The 16,961-nt window shown below is 29.9% G+C and overlaps 1 protein-coding gene across 1 annotated transcript; it reads right to left on the reverse strand.

Moving 5' to 3' along the window:
* Positions 1-331: 331 nt before the first annotated feature.
* On the reverse strand, positions 332-3,783 carry LOC114123154 (uncharacterized). Its single transcript, XM_050202307.1, has 2 exons — positions 3,271-3,783; positions 332-2,221 (listed from the first exon to the last, which is right to left on the reverse strand). The coding sequence occupies exons 1-2, from the start codon at positions 3,337-3,339 to the stop codon at positions 1,295-1,297; spliced, it is 996 nt and encodes a 331-aa protein (XP_050058264.1). The 5' UTR covers positions 3,340-3,783; the 3' UTR covers positions 332-1,294.
* Between the last annotated feature and the right edge of the window lie 13,178 nt (positions 3,784-16,961).

A 16,961-nucleotide genomic window follows, 5' to 3' on the forward strand; every position in this document is an offset into this window, starting at 1 on the left:
ATATAAGTTTACTTAAAAAATAATACATATATATATATATAAGCACATATACTTTGTGTACTGAGTCCATAATCAATATCGCATTTGAATGCGTATCTATTTGTCTTCATCATTCACTATATACTATGATAATCGATTTTCAATTTTGAGTTATCTAAATAAATCTTATAAATATACGTGTTTTTATATTTTGATTTTTTATTGATCGCCGATAAAATTATACATGATATGAAAACATTGTTATAGTATAATATTACAATGTAAAATATAAATTTTGTTTATTTATCACGGATTCACAACACAATCAATCAGAATATATTATATTTTCTTATAATTTTTTTTTTATATAATGTAATGTATACATTATAGTAATTACTTAATATATTAGTTATGTATAATTACTTAAAATATATTAACACTAAAAATATACAATATAGAAATTAAAAAGGCGATAATGTATGTTTATCGGAAATCTAAATATTGAAAATAATTTCTGATACCTAAACATTCGTGTATAACAACATGGTTATTTTGTTGTTGTTGACATAAGTAGTCTAAAATAATTTGCACTACACAGTGGAAATCTTTTAAATTTGTTTTGAGATTAATTTTTTAATTTTTTCAATCACCAATGGAATATCATAAAAAAATTAAATACATATTGAGTTATTGAAATAAATTAATTGTAAAATTCCCTCCTAACTAAAAAAAAAATGTATCTTCATTTTTGTATCTAATAATAATGAAAATTACATCAAATAAGATACAATATACTTGTACCATAGAAATAAAGGATTTAGGTACAATAATATACTAGAAATGTCAAAAGATAAAAAATAAAAATACATATATTCAAGATACTTTCAACTCTGCGTTTAGATAAGAAAATGAACAAAAAAAGTCGTCTCCTCAATAATTCGAAAATAAGAAAATAAAAACTGAACTCATGACGAAAATATTATAGGTAGGTATAGATATAGGTATTTAAATACATTTTACTTATCCTGGTACAATATAATAGTCTTGTACTATATATAATAATATTTTATTGGTTCTAATAAACATATACATTCATTATAATATACTATAACTACAGCATAAATTATTATTTTTAAGTTTAACAATATTCTTTAATATTATATTATACTTATAGATACAGTAATTATCAATATATACAATACTTTATTTTGTTAATTTTTGTACTTAAGTCTATAAATTTTGATTCGAAATTATTTCTTATGGTTAAAACGATCATAATGTAAATTTGTTGTTAGTATTTTAATGAAATGTTTTATCATTCTGTATCAATTATTGAGATTGGCAAGTCATTAATTGTAGTCATCTCATCTTCGGTGGAAATATTGCCCTTTAATTTTATTGTTGGATTTTTTCTACTGTTCTCTGGAGACGATTTGTTCAATACTCCCTTTGAATTTATAAACAGTTTTAATTTAATATCATTTTCGACCAATAATAATAAGTCGTTACGCGTGTCGCTAGATTTGTACGAATTCTGTTGTTCGTTTGAATTCTCATATTTTTCACTGTTTTTTTTCAATAAAAATAATCTTTCTATAATCATACTATTTGAATGTTCTTTAGTATTATTGTCATTTGGAAACGTATTTGGATTTGGTGCTAATTTTAAAATTGGCTGGTCAGCTATAATATTACCAGTGTCATTACTATCTTCACCTTTTTCAGTTTTATGTTCGTTTTTAATATTTTTTATGGTAGTAGTTTCGGTTGGTTCATTTTCATTTGTCAAAACAATAGTATCCTCTTCTTCAGAATTCTTTCTTTCGGTCTTCGGCAATGTAGAATCCACTCCAATAGATGAGTTCTTATTAATGTACGGTTTGTTATTGTTTTTCTCCTTAATGTCAGGTAAAGACTTCGTAGGTGTATTATTGATTGTTCGTTTTGTGGTAGTGGTTTGTGGTTTTTCAGACGTTATTTTCAGATCATCTAAAGATTTAATATTACCCGTTTTATTAAAAGTACCATTTTCTATTTTCAATATTCCCGGTGGTAGATGTATCACAGTAGTAGAATTTTTATTACCGAGAGTACTCATCTTAGAAAATTGGTCCATATCATTTGGATAAATATACTTATACATATTACCTTGAGCATCTTTTAAGATCAAAAAACTAGGTTCATTTTTCGTATTGTGAAAATTATTTGAAATATTTGATGGATTTTGATTCAATCCACGCACCTTAAAAATTTAAAATGACAATGAATATTTATAAATTTAGATTCTAAGCTGAACAATAAATGTATTGATTTTAAAATGGTGTGTAATTTATAATAATAAAAGAATGGTTCGATTTTACATTTTAAGTTATTTATGGTAAAAAAATTGGATTTAATATATTTTTTAAGAGAAAAAAATTGAAAATTTTCAATAGGTACTTAAAAAATTACTGAGAGACAATTGAAAATCCAAAAGCTTAACCAGTTTTTAACAAAATCGATTTCCTCAATTTATTGTGAATCAAAAATGAATAAATATGAATACTTGAAATTTTCTGTATCATATTTTTATATTATCCTTTTTATACATTGTATAATTTTCAGAATATATTTTGAATCTTTTATAGACATTTTAAATAAAAGATTCTACATAACTTTTTATTACAGCTGTTTAAAGACACATAATACGAGTATATATAGCTATACAAAAATATTTTTTTTTATAATTTAATACACGCACACAGTTAATATTTGCTTTAATGTCATTTAGAAAATTAGAATCTTGTAAAATATGAAACTATGTTTATAGCTCTAGAGTCTAGATATTAATAAATTAATTTATATGCGAGTAAATCAATACTATAATATATACTGTAAAAATATTAATTTAACAGTAAGTATACAATACATTATATATTTAATGTTTAATGTATAAAATTGAAATTGTCTATATTTTCAACTCCATATAAAATGATTTGCTAATTTTTGTGATTATGCTGAATTTTTTTTCCAAATTTCAAATCAAAAAAAAAGAGTTAAAAAAAAAATTTTAGTAATTTTTCCCACGACCATATGTGTTTTATATTGATATTACTATACAATTCATACACGATTCATAATGAAATTATATTTTGAAATAATGGCTCATACTTGTTATTTATTTTTATAGATGATTAATAATTTAATCTTGTTTATATAATATTTAAAAATTATTTATTAGAACAAAATTCTTTTCCCTTTAATCATGTTTAACTAATGTAAGAACTTATTATTATCAATTATTATATTTACCTGTGAAACAGCGGAAATCATTAAAATTGTATTTAACACAAACCAAAACATCGTAATTTTAAAATACATTTAAGATTATAAGTACAACGTTATTTTGCAACAAAATGAATTAATTATGTTTTAACACTTTGAACTCTACCTGTGCCAATGAATACAGATACAACACATAAAACTATTATAAAACAGGCATCTTTATATAAGTACCGTTTGTGTATTTAATATTAGAAAAGTTAACTTGTAATATGGGTAATGAGAAAAACAATACCCAATTCGTAAAACGCAAAACATTAAAACGTGACAAATTAATATTATTCATTTTTATAATAACGATGAGTCTATAACAGGAATCAGTAACGATGTTTTTTGTTTAGTATCCATCTTAATAATGGCTTTTATAAAAACATAATAAATACAAAATTGTCCAAAAAACAGTGCACTTCCTAAAATAGTCATAAATATTTAATTTATGTCAGGCAATATTTATTCAGAGATACGGATACCTACCTTATCCTCCATTATTATTATTTTTTCATTTCTCTTCTTTTATTTATACTATATTACCTGAATTGTGATTTTATAATAAATCGTTGTTTATAATTATAATTTATAATATAGATATTAATATTATGTTGATAATATTTAGACTATATTTAACACCTGCGAAATAATTTAACTACCAGATTGATTTATTTAATAGTACCTATACTTTGTTTATTTAATATCGATCCAAACAGTAGGTATGTCATAGTAAGAAAATAAAATTTTAAATGAATTATCACAATACACCCATATAATATACAGTAAAAATCGTGAAAATATCTTAGTAACATGCAAGGATATTAAAAATTAAAAATAAAGAAATTGTGAAAAAAGTGTACAGAATAAAATCGTTTATTTGATAATTATTATTTTATGGATATTTTTTATGCAAAACAAATAATATTTATTTCTTTTAGTGAAATTGCTTAACATGATTATGAACAATAAAGTTCACTTCCTGTTAACAGCGATAAAATGTATATTAATTTGTTTATCGAGAAGCGATTAAGTTCATAATCGACAACATTTACTGAGAATTAAAATTTTCTACTCACAAAACATTATTTTACATCTTTATCGAAATTCAAAATTTGTACACGATACTATTTTTTTTTTTATTATTATTTCAATAATATGCAATAAATCAATTTTTTTTTTTTTGAAATGTGCAAAACCATGTGTTGTCTTTACCTCGAAACTATTACAGTTCATAAAAATTATTGAGAAAGATCCAAAAATATAAAAGAAAACATGTATAATTGTATGGAAATCTACGTTTTAATAAATTACAGTAGTTAGGTTCTTAAAAATAAATAAACTTTTATTTATCATGTATTTTATCCTCTTCTGCTCGTTTTCATAATAGGTATGTACTTAGGATGTAAGTAAAACATCATAATATATACGCATTATAGAACAACTGTGAATTTCTTTTAACTAACAATACAAAATATTTGTTGTAAATAATTAAGTAATTGTTAAGTTTTCTCATAAAGATTTTAATTCTCATTCCACTCCACTGCTTCTCATCTGCTTCTACTCATATAATATATTTTTATATTTATGTATTATCGTCGATATGTTATAAATAATAACTAATAAATAATAGTTATTGTAAAAATCTTATTACATAAGATTTTCATGCAATAAAATATTAACACACATAGCCACTATTATTTTAGATTCTGAGCAGAATGATGAATGAATTGATTTTAATTGTTTTCCAATGATGGGTGCTATTTTTGTATATTAGTAAAAAGTGTAAGTAAAAAAATGTCTATAAAAGAGTCTTGATTATTTTTTTTTATAACCAAGATTAAGAGGATGACAATCAACTAAATTAAATGGATATTTAAATTGGATAAGTATTTAATTTACACATTTTCGTTAGGACATTAAATTTCATTGAATAAGTCGGTAGGTGTTTTAAATCAATTTTATTTTATTATAACAATATTAGATATATAATACATTTAATAAATGATAACAATTTTATGTTGTTGTGATATTTTTGCTTATATTAGTGTATTTGTAATATCTTTGTGTATTGTGTCTATCAATATTTTAATATTAGACACATATCATCGTTATGCCAATTTGAAAATGTAAATTATAGGTATAGTATATACAGTACCTATAACAAAAGTTGACAGAAAAATCGCGATTTTATTGTGGTTACAATAATTAAATAAAATTATAGAAAATTAAAAAAAGTAAAAACAATAAATGTCAAAATTGCAGAGTTTGTGCAACTGACAACATTTTTATGGAACCGATTTTTTAGTTATTGGTGCTTTGTGCAACAGACCGCAATAATATCATGGATGTGTAATGTTATAACGTATACGATATTATTGTGAGCTTTGATCCGGTAGTCGAGACAACTGATTTAAATATTATAAATTATGTTGATTAATAAAAAAAACATGACGTCTTATTGGTACTTATAGATACATAATATATTATTATACTGTCTGGTTTATAAGTATAAATAAATACACCTTCACAATGTTTACAGTTTGTTCTTACATCATTGTTTATCCCGACGACAAACATGACATTTGAACGCACAATAATTGACATTAGATCGTATACGCGTTACTTAACAACGCAATACCCATCGATATAACTTATTGATGCACATGATGGACATAATATTAACACGTCGTCTGCGATTGTGACTCTATGCCAAACGATCAAGGTCTACAGATAAAAAATACGATAGAACAAAACAAAATATATCTTCTAAAATAAAAAAATAGTGTACATACGATATACATTTGTATATATTTTAACTGGAACATTGCAGTTAATGGTATAATGCGTAATAATCTCTATATAACACGTTTTCGTACTTGCCATCTTTTTGAAAAAAGCACACACAATACCCCATACAGTAGTTAAATGTTTACATGATTTTAACGACATATAAATATAATAATGCTGATGGAATTCAAAACAATTAAAATTAACATTTTAACGTTTTTTTTTAGGTTTTGCAGTGTATATTACCTAAATTTCGCTAAATTTTAATCGGTTACCTATTATCGTTTTTTTCATTTTTTGAAATATTGATTTTAAGTCATTAAAAAAATTATAAAAATTACAATACATTTTAACTATAAAGCCATACGTTTTTAGTTAAGCAGAATGATTTTAATTAACTATTAATTATAAATATTAAAATTTAGATTAGCAGAGTAACGTACTTACTAATATTTTGTAAACTATTCTCTGGATATGATTATATGAACATGTAATCTGTTAGTCTACAGTGACTTAAGATAATGTTAAAACCTAATCATTTTTGAGGTAAAAAGTGTTAACTTTTAAAAGAAACACCCAGTATATTATTATGTACATAAAGCATGTATCATTAGCGATTGTATAAAAAAATAAGAAAATACAATATTTGTTGTTTATTAGTACAAAACTCTAACTGTGCCAACACAAATTGTATGTTTAGTAAGTTTAGTTAAAAGACTTTATCAAGACCGCATTAAACTACCATTCTTTATGTCTGTAAAATAGTATATCCATGATAAAACTATTTTTTAGTATATCCGAGGTTAGATGCAATTAAAATTCAAAATATAATGATGTTTTTTTCATTATTAAGTATAATTTTTGATTTTTATTATAAAAAATCAAATTTTTTATTTATTGTTCAATAGTTTATGGTACCCACCGTTTTTCCCGAATGGTATTTTGCACAAAAGTCCGAAAACCCGAGACCGTTTTTTCTGAACGCCTTTTTCTCTACAGTTATTGTTCTCGACATAAAAAATTTAATTTGTTATTACAAAGAGTTACAGCGGCGTATTTTCTATATATTATATTTTATACCTATAACTATAATGACTATTGCTATACATTCTAATCTATTAATTATCATTTATTCAGTACGATAAAGATAGTATTTACGAAAAAATACGGATATCTTGCTTTTATTGCACTTATTGCCGTCGTTACAACGATGTATGTCATTTTAATAATTAATTATTATGGTATTGTCAATTTTATTAATTCTCTTATATATTTTATTCTTATTATAACTTGTCGACTATAATATTGATTTGTGTTCAGAAAAAAAGGTTACGGGTTTACGGACTTTCAAGTTAAATACCATTCGGAAAAAAAGTTCATTCGGGAAAAATACCGGTAACCATATGTTTTACTTATAAAATGTTATTATGAACATTAAACAGATAATAAGCGTATTAAATATTTTGAGGTTGACGTGATACTTGACCTAGAAATACATCTCGAAATGCCAAATTTAAAAGCGAGGATTTTTCTAATGTTTAATTTTGGCGTGATTTATATTTCATTAACCATCATTTGATAATATAGTTAGTGTGTTATCCGTGACATACCACATACTTAAAATAAATCAAATTTTTTGATAATTTGTTTTTAAAATATTTTAATTTATATTATTACATTCTTATAATGGTTATTAACCTATAATCCGATAGTCTCTAGATGGAATACAATATGGAATAATGAATATACCTACTATATTTTTTTAATATTTAATACTTGTATAAAATTCTTGATTAAATATTTTTGATTGATCTACAGTCTACGAACTCTACACTATTTATAAAAAAGTGATAAAACGAATCAAGAAAGATATTTGTTGTAAAATAAAATAATATTATATAATATTTAAAACTAATAAAATCATCTTTAAGCACATAATATAATTATATATATATTATATATATTATAATATTATATTATATTATATATATATATTATATTATTATATTATATTATATATATTATATTATATTATATATTATATTATATTATATATTATATATTATATATATTATATTATAAGTATATTATATACATTTAAACATAAATCCACTCGTTGAAGTAAGACATTATGGTATAAAAAAGTGCACTAGGAGATTTATATTTTTTATTTTATTTTATTTTTATTTTTCAAGAAAATATATTAATTAATTTATTATTAATAATAAATTTTCAAGACCTCACTGAACAAGTTCGTGCGAGGGTTTCATAATTTGAAATATAAATTCATTAAATAGTTAATATAAAATTAAATGAAACGTTTTTTGAAACATAACCTAAAATATTTAGTATAGGTACCTATACATTTTTGAACTATTGTATTATAAACTTTCAAAAAATAGATTGTATTAAGTCGATGAATATATATTTTATTAATTAATGAAAAAAATTAAACGAAATATTAACCTTGGCGAAGTGTTATACAGTTATATTATAATGCTATTATGAAATTATAAATAACGATGATATTTCAATGAAATATTAAATCCCATATTAAAATATATAAAATAAAATACCTATTGAAATTCCTACTTTCAAAATGTAATTTATCTAAATTGTATTATTCTAGTCTGTATAACGGGCAAGCCAGTAAAACAATTAAGCGTTTCCTGTTATATATTTTGTAATGAACCGTGTTTATTGTGTTTATAATTCATTAACATATATAATTTTTATGTAATATCATATATTACGAGTTATGTAGTTATAATTAAATCCGTTACAATGGTGATTGAGATAACATAAATTACTTAATTATAATTAATATAGTTGAATATAAAATAAAGTACCAGGTCTTTATACTATAATTGAATATAATATAAACATTATGATTTTATAATAATATATTTGAACATAAAACGTTACAATTTTGATATATAATGGAATAGTGAATACAATATGAACAATTACCCGATTATCAGTTATCGTAGAGTATTGATATGTAAAACTCACGTGATAATCGCGTCTAGGAATGATGAATGTAGGTAATCTGATAATGATGATAGTCTCAGTTGGCTGTACTGATTCCGATAACAGCTTGTTTATGCACGGCGGCGGGATACGGTATCAGCTGCGGTGCTTTTCGTCGGCGGCGTGTGGTTGATGGCGGGCGGGTGTACGGGATCAGCTGCGGTCTTTCTCGGCGGCGGCACTTCACGTCGGCGTGTGGTTGAAAACGGGCGGAGGTACGCGGAGCGGGTTAATCGGACAGTACAGACCTATGACGTCTGTACCCACGACTGTTACGGGCGGCAGCAGTACTTCACGTCGGCGTCGGTATGGTTGAAGGCGGGCGGAGGTACGGAGCGGACTAGTCGGCCAGTACAGACCTATGTCTGTACCCACGACTTTTACGGGCGGCGTCTCCTTCTCGGCGGCGGCCTTCACGTCGGCGTCGGTATGCTAGTACAGCTCAAACAGTTGGACAGTATAGTGTTACCTATACCCACAGCTGTTGAACTGTACTGCGGAATGTGTCGTTCAGCGACTGCGTGTTCCCCTTTTCTGCGTGTTTACGCCTTGACGACCGTAGTAATATGGCTGATTTCGATGACCGTATATCTTGCGATTCCCTATCTGGGTTGTTGGATTGTTCGGATATATTTATGTTGTACTGATGTTAGAGGCGATTAATCAATTACCCGTACACATAAATATATTTTAATGTTAATTGACTTAAAAATTGATGAGGGAATGATCGGATGTTGAAAATGATTATCTCGCGTGCGCTATCTATTATCGCTTTTTAGCGTAACTAGGGTAAACTGTGCGATATTGGTGGCGGCGCGTAGCGATACGTACATGCGCCATATGCGTATTCGTTACATAGTCCCCTTTTTTATTTAGATTAATTTGTGAAAAAATGAAGTAATGATTCAGATATATATAAAAAAAATTATTTTGAAGCAAATTTTGATAAATAAAAACTATTTGTAAAAAAAAATGATGCTGATGGCGTTTGACATGACTCCTAATCCTTCTTGGATGATCCGTGTCTTAAATTTCTGAATCTCAAGCGTTTCAACTGCCTTTTGCTTGGCATAGTTGATGTCGAAGTATTGGGTTCAATGGTTAATGGAATGGATATCTCTGGTGTGTGGTTACGTTGTTTTTCTTCTTCTGCCTTTGTTCTGCGTTCTTGAATGATCATTGAGAGATGTTGAGGTGGTACTCTTCTCAATATCTCCTCTGCTGCTGCTACTACTTCTTCTTCGTTGGTGACTATTTCTTCTTCTGCGAGTTGACTGGTCTCTCCTTCTTTATTTACCATCACAACCTGATTCTTTAAAGTGATGTCTGGTATGGTTTTATACTTGGTTATCAAAGCTTCCTGCTGGCGTCGGTATCGTGCTTGGGCTTTGGCATATTCTCGTTGATTGGGATAATGTATGTGTGTTAAACTTATGTCGTTGATTTGATTGAGTGGTAGTTCTGTTTCTTCGTCGCTATTTAAATGATCCTCCCCGAATAGTGTGATCATAAGACGACGAAGCCTGTCTTTATGACGTTGTAATTTGTCCATGCTGGTTACGTTGCCGGATTCTGCGGAAGATTAAATGGTGGAATTGATACTATTCTATATTTACATTTACACATTTCCGGCCACCGAACACGTAACTACAACTACTACATGGACAACATTACACATAACATTCATTTAGGGTTACATTAAGTACTGCCCTTTTCCCGGATCTGGGGGAATAAAGGGTTTGATATTTGCCATATTGTGTGTTGATGGTTTTCCATCATTTCCAGTAATGACAACGGTGTTGTTACTTCGTACTTCTTTGATGACATAGGGACCATGATATAATAAAAACATTTTTTTTATTTCTCTTTCTGATGCGGACGAAAGCTTGTGTAATTTTATTAATACCTGTTGTCCTTCCTTGTATTGAATAAATGTCTTATTCTTGTTATGGTATTCGCACCTTTGGTTGGCAGTCTTCTTCAGTTTCTTATGAGCCATTTCTAGCATTACTGTCTGTTCTTGAGGCTTGGGTGCTTCTGGGAAGTTGATCAAACTGTTCAGCGTTAGTGTGATCCTGTTTCCGTCCACTAACTCTTGTGGAGTAAAACCAGTAGAACTATGTGTAGTATTATTCATCCAGTATTCTATCTTTGGTAGATACTGCACCCAATTAGTATGGTTCCTATGACAGTAAGTACGTAATATCCGACCAATTTCACGGTTAGCTCTCTCAACCGGATTACCTTCAGGATGATATGTGGTTGTAACTGATGCTTTAATTCCCAGCTGTTTTAATTGTTCTCTCCATTTAGTGCTGTGAAACTGTGTCCCGTTATCGGTCAGTATTCTTTTAATAGGACCGTATTTAGGTAAATAATGCTTCTTTATTCTGTTTAGAATTATCTCTGCGGTAGCCTTCCGTATATCGTATAATTGTAGGTGTTTGGTGAATATATCCAATAATACTAGAATGTATTGAGACCCTAGCCTCCCTTTGGGAAGTGGTCCTATCAGATCCAAGGATATAACTTCTCGTGGTCCTTCCGGTACCTGTGCCATAAACGGTCCCCTGGAATTATGCGTAGGTACTTTGCTCTTCTGACATAGTTCACAACTCTTGGTAATATTTTTCACCTCTTTGTACATGTGATGTAGTTGGTAATTTTGTCTGAGAAGGTTGTATGTTTTTGATGCACCAAAATGTCCATACAATTCGTGTGTCTCTGATATAAGGGCTTTTGCTATCACTGCTGGTATCATTACCCGGTGTTTTTTGAATTTGTCTACATAAAATAATAAGTTTTGATATACGCAGTAATCTTTACTTTGCTTCCGAGCGATTCTCTCCTTAATTGATTGGATGTGTTTGTCTTGGTTCTGTAATTCGTGAAGATTGGAAAATTGTTGCGTTAATGATTTGCTGTATTGTTCCCACACGATTCTATGGATACATATATCTGTGTGAGCATTGCATTCCGTATTCCCTGGTTCTTGAGGATATCTTGTTAAGGTATCTGCTCCGATATTATCCTTTCCTGCTATGTGTGTTATCTGTAAGTTATATTCCTGTAGTTTGATGGACCATCTCATTAATCTGGCATTTAATAATTGGCAGCTGTTCAAAAACGTCAGTGCCTTATGGTCAGTTAGTATGTGTATTGGATATCCTAAAATGTAATTGCGATATTTTTTACATCCAAATACAATAGCGAGAAGCTCCAATTCCGTAGTATAATATTGGCGCTCTGGTGGTTTTAATGTTCTACTTATGAATCCCAATGTTCGATGTTGTCCTTGTTCATTGATTTGATACAGTTCAGCACCGATATGTGTTCGTGACGCGTCCGTGGACAAGTAGAAGTCTTGTTTGTAGTCGGGATATTCAACGATGATGTCTTCTAAAAAGTGTTTTTTTATTTGTTCAAATGCTTCCTGTTGTTCTTTTTTCCAGATCCATTCACTTCCCTTTCTGGTGAGTCTGCTCAGTACTTCAGTATATTTTGACAAGTCCCTGATGTATCGCCTGTAAAAATTGATGAATCCCAAGAATGATTGAACTTGTTTTTTGTTTTGTGGTGGTTGGAAATTTTGTATAGTGCGAACCTTCTCCGGATCCATGGTGATTCCTTTCTCCGATATAACGTGTCCTAGGAAGATTATGCTATTTCTTAAAAAATGAGATTTTCCTAGGTTGATTTTTACATTAAACTGGTTGAAACGTTGAAAGATAGTTTCCAGTCGTTGTATGTGTTCCCTGAAGGTGGTAGATGCTACGTGTATGTCATCAACATATACTGCGGTGAATTGAAGTACTTCTGGTCCCAGCACTTTATCCATCATTTTTTGGAATTCGGCAACCGAATTGATTAGCCCGAATGGCAGTACTTGAAACTGATAATTCCGTCCCCTATATAGGAACGCTGTAACTTCCCTGCATTCCTTTTTGAGTGAGCATTGCCAGTATCCTGCCGTGAGGTCTATGGAACTGAGATACTTGGCTCCTTGAAACTTTGTTAATATGTCATCAATGTTTGGTGGACATTCCCGGTCTGGTATTATGCGTGTGTTTATCTTTCGTGCGTCTAAACATAATCTTATTTCCCCGTTCTTCTTTTCCACACCTACTATGGGCGAAGACCACGGTGATGTTGATTGTTCAATTATTCCTAATTCCAGCATCCTTTGTATTTCTCGATCCATTTTTTCTAGTTTGGACATTGGTACTGGGTATGGACGTTGGTAAATAGGGTCACCTGGAGTAATTTTTATTTGACACTCGTGTCCCCTAATTTTAGCTGGACTGTCGGAAAATAAATGTTCATATTTTTGAGAGATAGATTGTCAAATTCTTCCGCTTCGTGTTCCTTAAGTGATGCTTTGTCAATAGATTCTTCAACCGTTTCTATATCCTTTATTTGTTCATTTTCATTCACTTGTTTAGGTATGGTGTTTGCAAATTGAGTGGTATGTATTTGTTGATTTATTGTCCAATGGATTTCTTTATTTTGGAAATCGACTTGCGCGTGGTATTGGTTGAGTACGTCTGCACCAATTATTCCTTTTTCATTTAAGTTTTCTATTTGTATGAAGTTCGCAAAAATGTTCGCGTTATCGATACGGCAAGCACAATAAACTTGTTTCGAAATTTTGCATATTCTTTTCCCTACTGCATTGCTTATTTGCACGCCACTCACCGGCAATACTGGTATAGCTGGGTTTTTCCGTAACAATATATCGACGACTTCTTTTGTAAGTACACTTATGGTGGCTCCGGTATCAATTAATAACTGTACTGGCTCTCCTTCGATGTAGCACTGTAAATACGGGCTGACCGATTTCTTATTTGTGGGTATATTATTCACTGTGTGATTTGTTATTTCTGGCTCTCCCGTCTTATTTTTTTCTTCATTACTGTGTGTTTCTTCTTCTTCATATTGAATTTGATTAATTTGTTCGGATTGTTGGTTATCTACTGTACTTGATTGTGGATTTGATCGTACGTTAGTCCGATTGTTCCTTGGACCGTTCCAATGATTGTTTCTTACTGGTGGTCTGGATCCATTCCAGTTGTTATTCCTTGGTGGTGGTCTCTGTTCGTTGTAGTTATCATTATGCGGTGTTGACTGATCATTGTTTTCTCTATGATGTTCTTCTGTGCTCAATAATTTCATTGCGGCGTTAATTTTTTGTTCCGGTAAGGATATTAACATGGCTCTTAAATATTTCGGGTAATGATTCGCAATGTTACGCAGTATTTCTTCTTCGGACAGTTGTGGTACTTGTAAGTGTTGAAGTCTTGTAGCCCATTGCGCGAAATGTTCCCTATAACTGACATTATTCGGTACTTGATTTATGTTGTGGCATTTGCTTAACATCTGTATCTGTATTTCTCTTGACCAGAATTCTTCAATGAATGCGTCCCGAAAGTCATTATAATCTCGTATTTGAAACTTCATTGTGGATAGCCAATTACTTGCCGATCCTCGTAAACAATCACCAATTACTAACATTTTTTCTTCTCTGGTAATTTGTTTAACTTTAAAATAGTCGTTGACCTTGCTCAGAAAATCTATCGGGTGCATGTCTCTATCGTTCCCATAGAATGTAGGTTTTGAAATTTCAATGTTCGAATTTCTTGCTGTTTGTTTATACTCGTTAGTGGAATTGTCTAATTTTTTCTGCATTTCATTGATTTGTTCTTTCATATCCTTCATATCTTGTTCATGTTCTTTTCTTATTTTTTCTAATTTTTCGTTACATTTTATCTCCCACTCTTCTTTTTCTTGTTCATTTTTTTCTTCGATTTTCTTTAATTTCTTTTTGAAAAAATTTTCTAATGCCTCCATCCTTTCTGTTATTTCATCTTCATATTTCTTCCTTGGAGCCATTTGAATAAATTAATGTAGCTGTTTATAGATGTAGTATGTAGTATCTTGTTTTACGTGTCTATCGAGCCCCACGTTGGGCGCCAAATGTAATGAACCGTGTTTATTGTGTTTATAATTCATTAACATATATAATTTTTATGTAATATCATATATTACGAGTTATGTAGTTATAATTAAATCCGTTACAATGGTGATTGATATAACATAAATTACTTAATTATAATTAATATAGTTGAATATAAAATAAAGTACCAGGTCTTTATACTATAATTGAATATAATATAAACATTATGATTTTATAATAATATATTTGAACATAAAACGTTACAATTTTGATATATAATGGAATAGTGAATACAATATGAACAATTACCCGATTATCAGTTATCGTAGAGTATTGATATGTAAAACTCACGTGATAATCGCGTCTAGGAATGATGAATGTAGGTAATCTGATAATGATGATAGTCTCAGTTGGCTGTACTGATTCCGATAACAGCTTGTTTATGCACGGCGGCGGGATACGGTATCAGCTGCGGTGCTTTTCGTCGGCGGCGTGTGGTTGATGGCGGGCGGGTGTACGGGATCAGCTGCGGTCTTTCTCGGCGGCGGCACTTCACGTCGGCGTGTGGTTGAAAACGGGCGGAGGTACGCGGAGCGGGTTAATCGGACAGTACAGACCTATGACGTCTGTACCCACGACTGTTACGGGCGGCAGTACTTCACGTCGGCGTCGGTATGGTTGAAGGCGGGCGGAGGTACGGAGCGGACTAGTCGGCCAGTACAGACCTATGTCTGTACCCACGACTTTTACGGGCGGCGTCTCCTTCTCGGCGGCGGCCTTCACGTCGGCGTCGGTATGCTAGTACAGCTCAAACAGTTGGACAGTATAGTGTTACCTATACCCACAGCTGTTGAACTGTACTGCGGAATGTGTCGTTCAGCGACTGCGTGTTCCCCTTTTCTGCGTGTTTACGCCTTGACGACCGTAGTAATATGGCTGATTTCGATGACCGTATATCTTGCGATTCCCTATCTGGGTTGTTGGATTGTTCGGATATATTTATGTTGTACTGATGTTAGAGGCGATTAATCAATTACCCGTACACATAAATATATTTTAATGTTAATTGACTTAAAAATTGATGAGGGAATGATCGGATGTTGAAAATGATTATCTCGCGTGCGCTATCTATTATCGCTTTTTAGCGTAACTAGGGTAAACTGTGCGATATTGGTGGCGGCGCGTAGCGATACGTACATGCGCCATATGCGTATTCGTTACAATTTTTAATTCTCAGAATGTTGTGGTCATCGACCTTTATGCATTTGATTGGTACCCAAAGACCCAAAGGTATTATCAGTTGCGTTTACAAGTCGGTTCAGCAACACTGATAATATGAATGAAAAGAATTAAAAAAAAATAGTAAATGGAATTTATGGATATGATTTCACCTATTGAATGGTCTTAGTTTTAATATAAAAAGTATTGATGTTCAAAAATGAATAATTATTTTCATAGTATAATTATCATACTAATTACTGAATAGGAATGTGCCAAATATACGGTTAATTTATACATTTTTTATAAGATAACCTTAAGAGTTATAGCTATTACGTGCAATATATAAAATAATTTAACGTTTCTAGTTGCTCTTTAAAAATAAAACCAAAAGTTATATGACGTATAAAATACTTTAACTAAAATTAATGAAGCAGATAAAATAGTATTGAATAAACAAGTAACACACACGACACACTTTTACACTATAAATATTAAATTCCAATGTGGGTATGAATTTAAATTTGTCAATTTTTTTAAGGTTTAAGTAAATCTCGATTTACTCAAAATTACCTTGTGATTGATTTGAAACGTATTGATGTCGCAGTTTTTCCATAATTTTCAATCATAATAAGGTATTATACTAACATTTATATTATAATATAATTTATAACTATACTTAAAG

This window comes from Aphis gossypii, chromosome 2 (assembly GCF_020184175.1).
Source record: "Aphis gossypii isolate Hap1 chromosome 2, ASM2018417v2, whole genome shotgun sequence".
Classification (NCBI taxonomy): domain Eukaryota; kingdom Metazoa; phylum Arthropoda; class Insecta; order Hemiptera; family Aphididae; genus Aphis; species Aphis gossypii.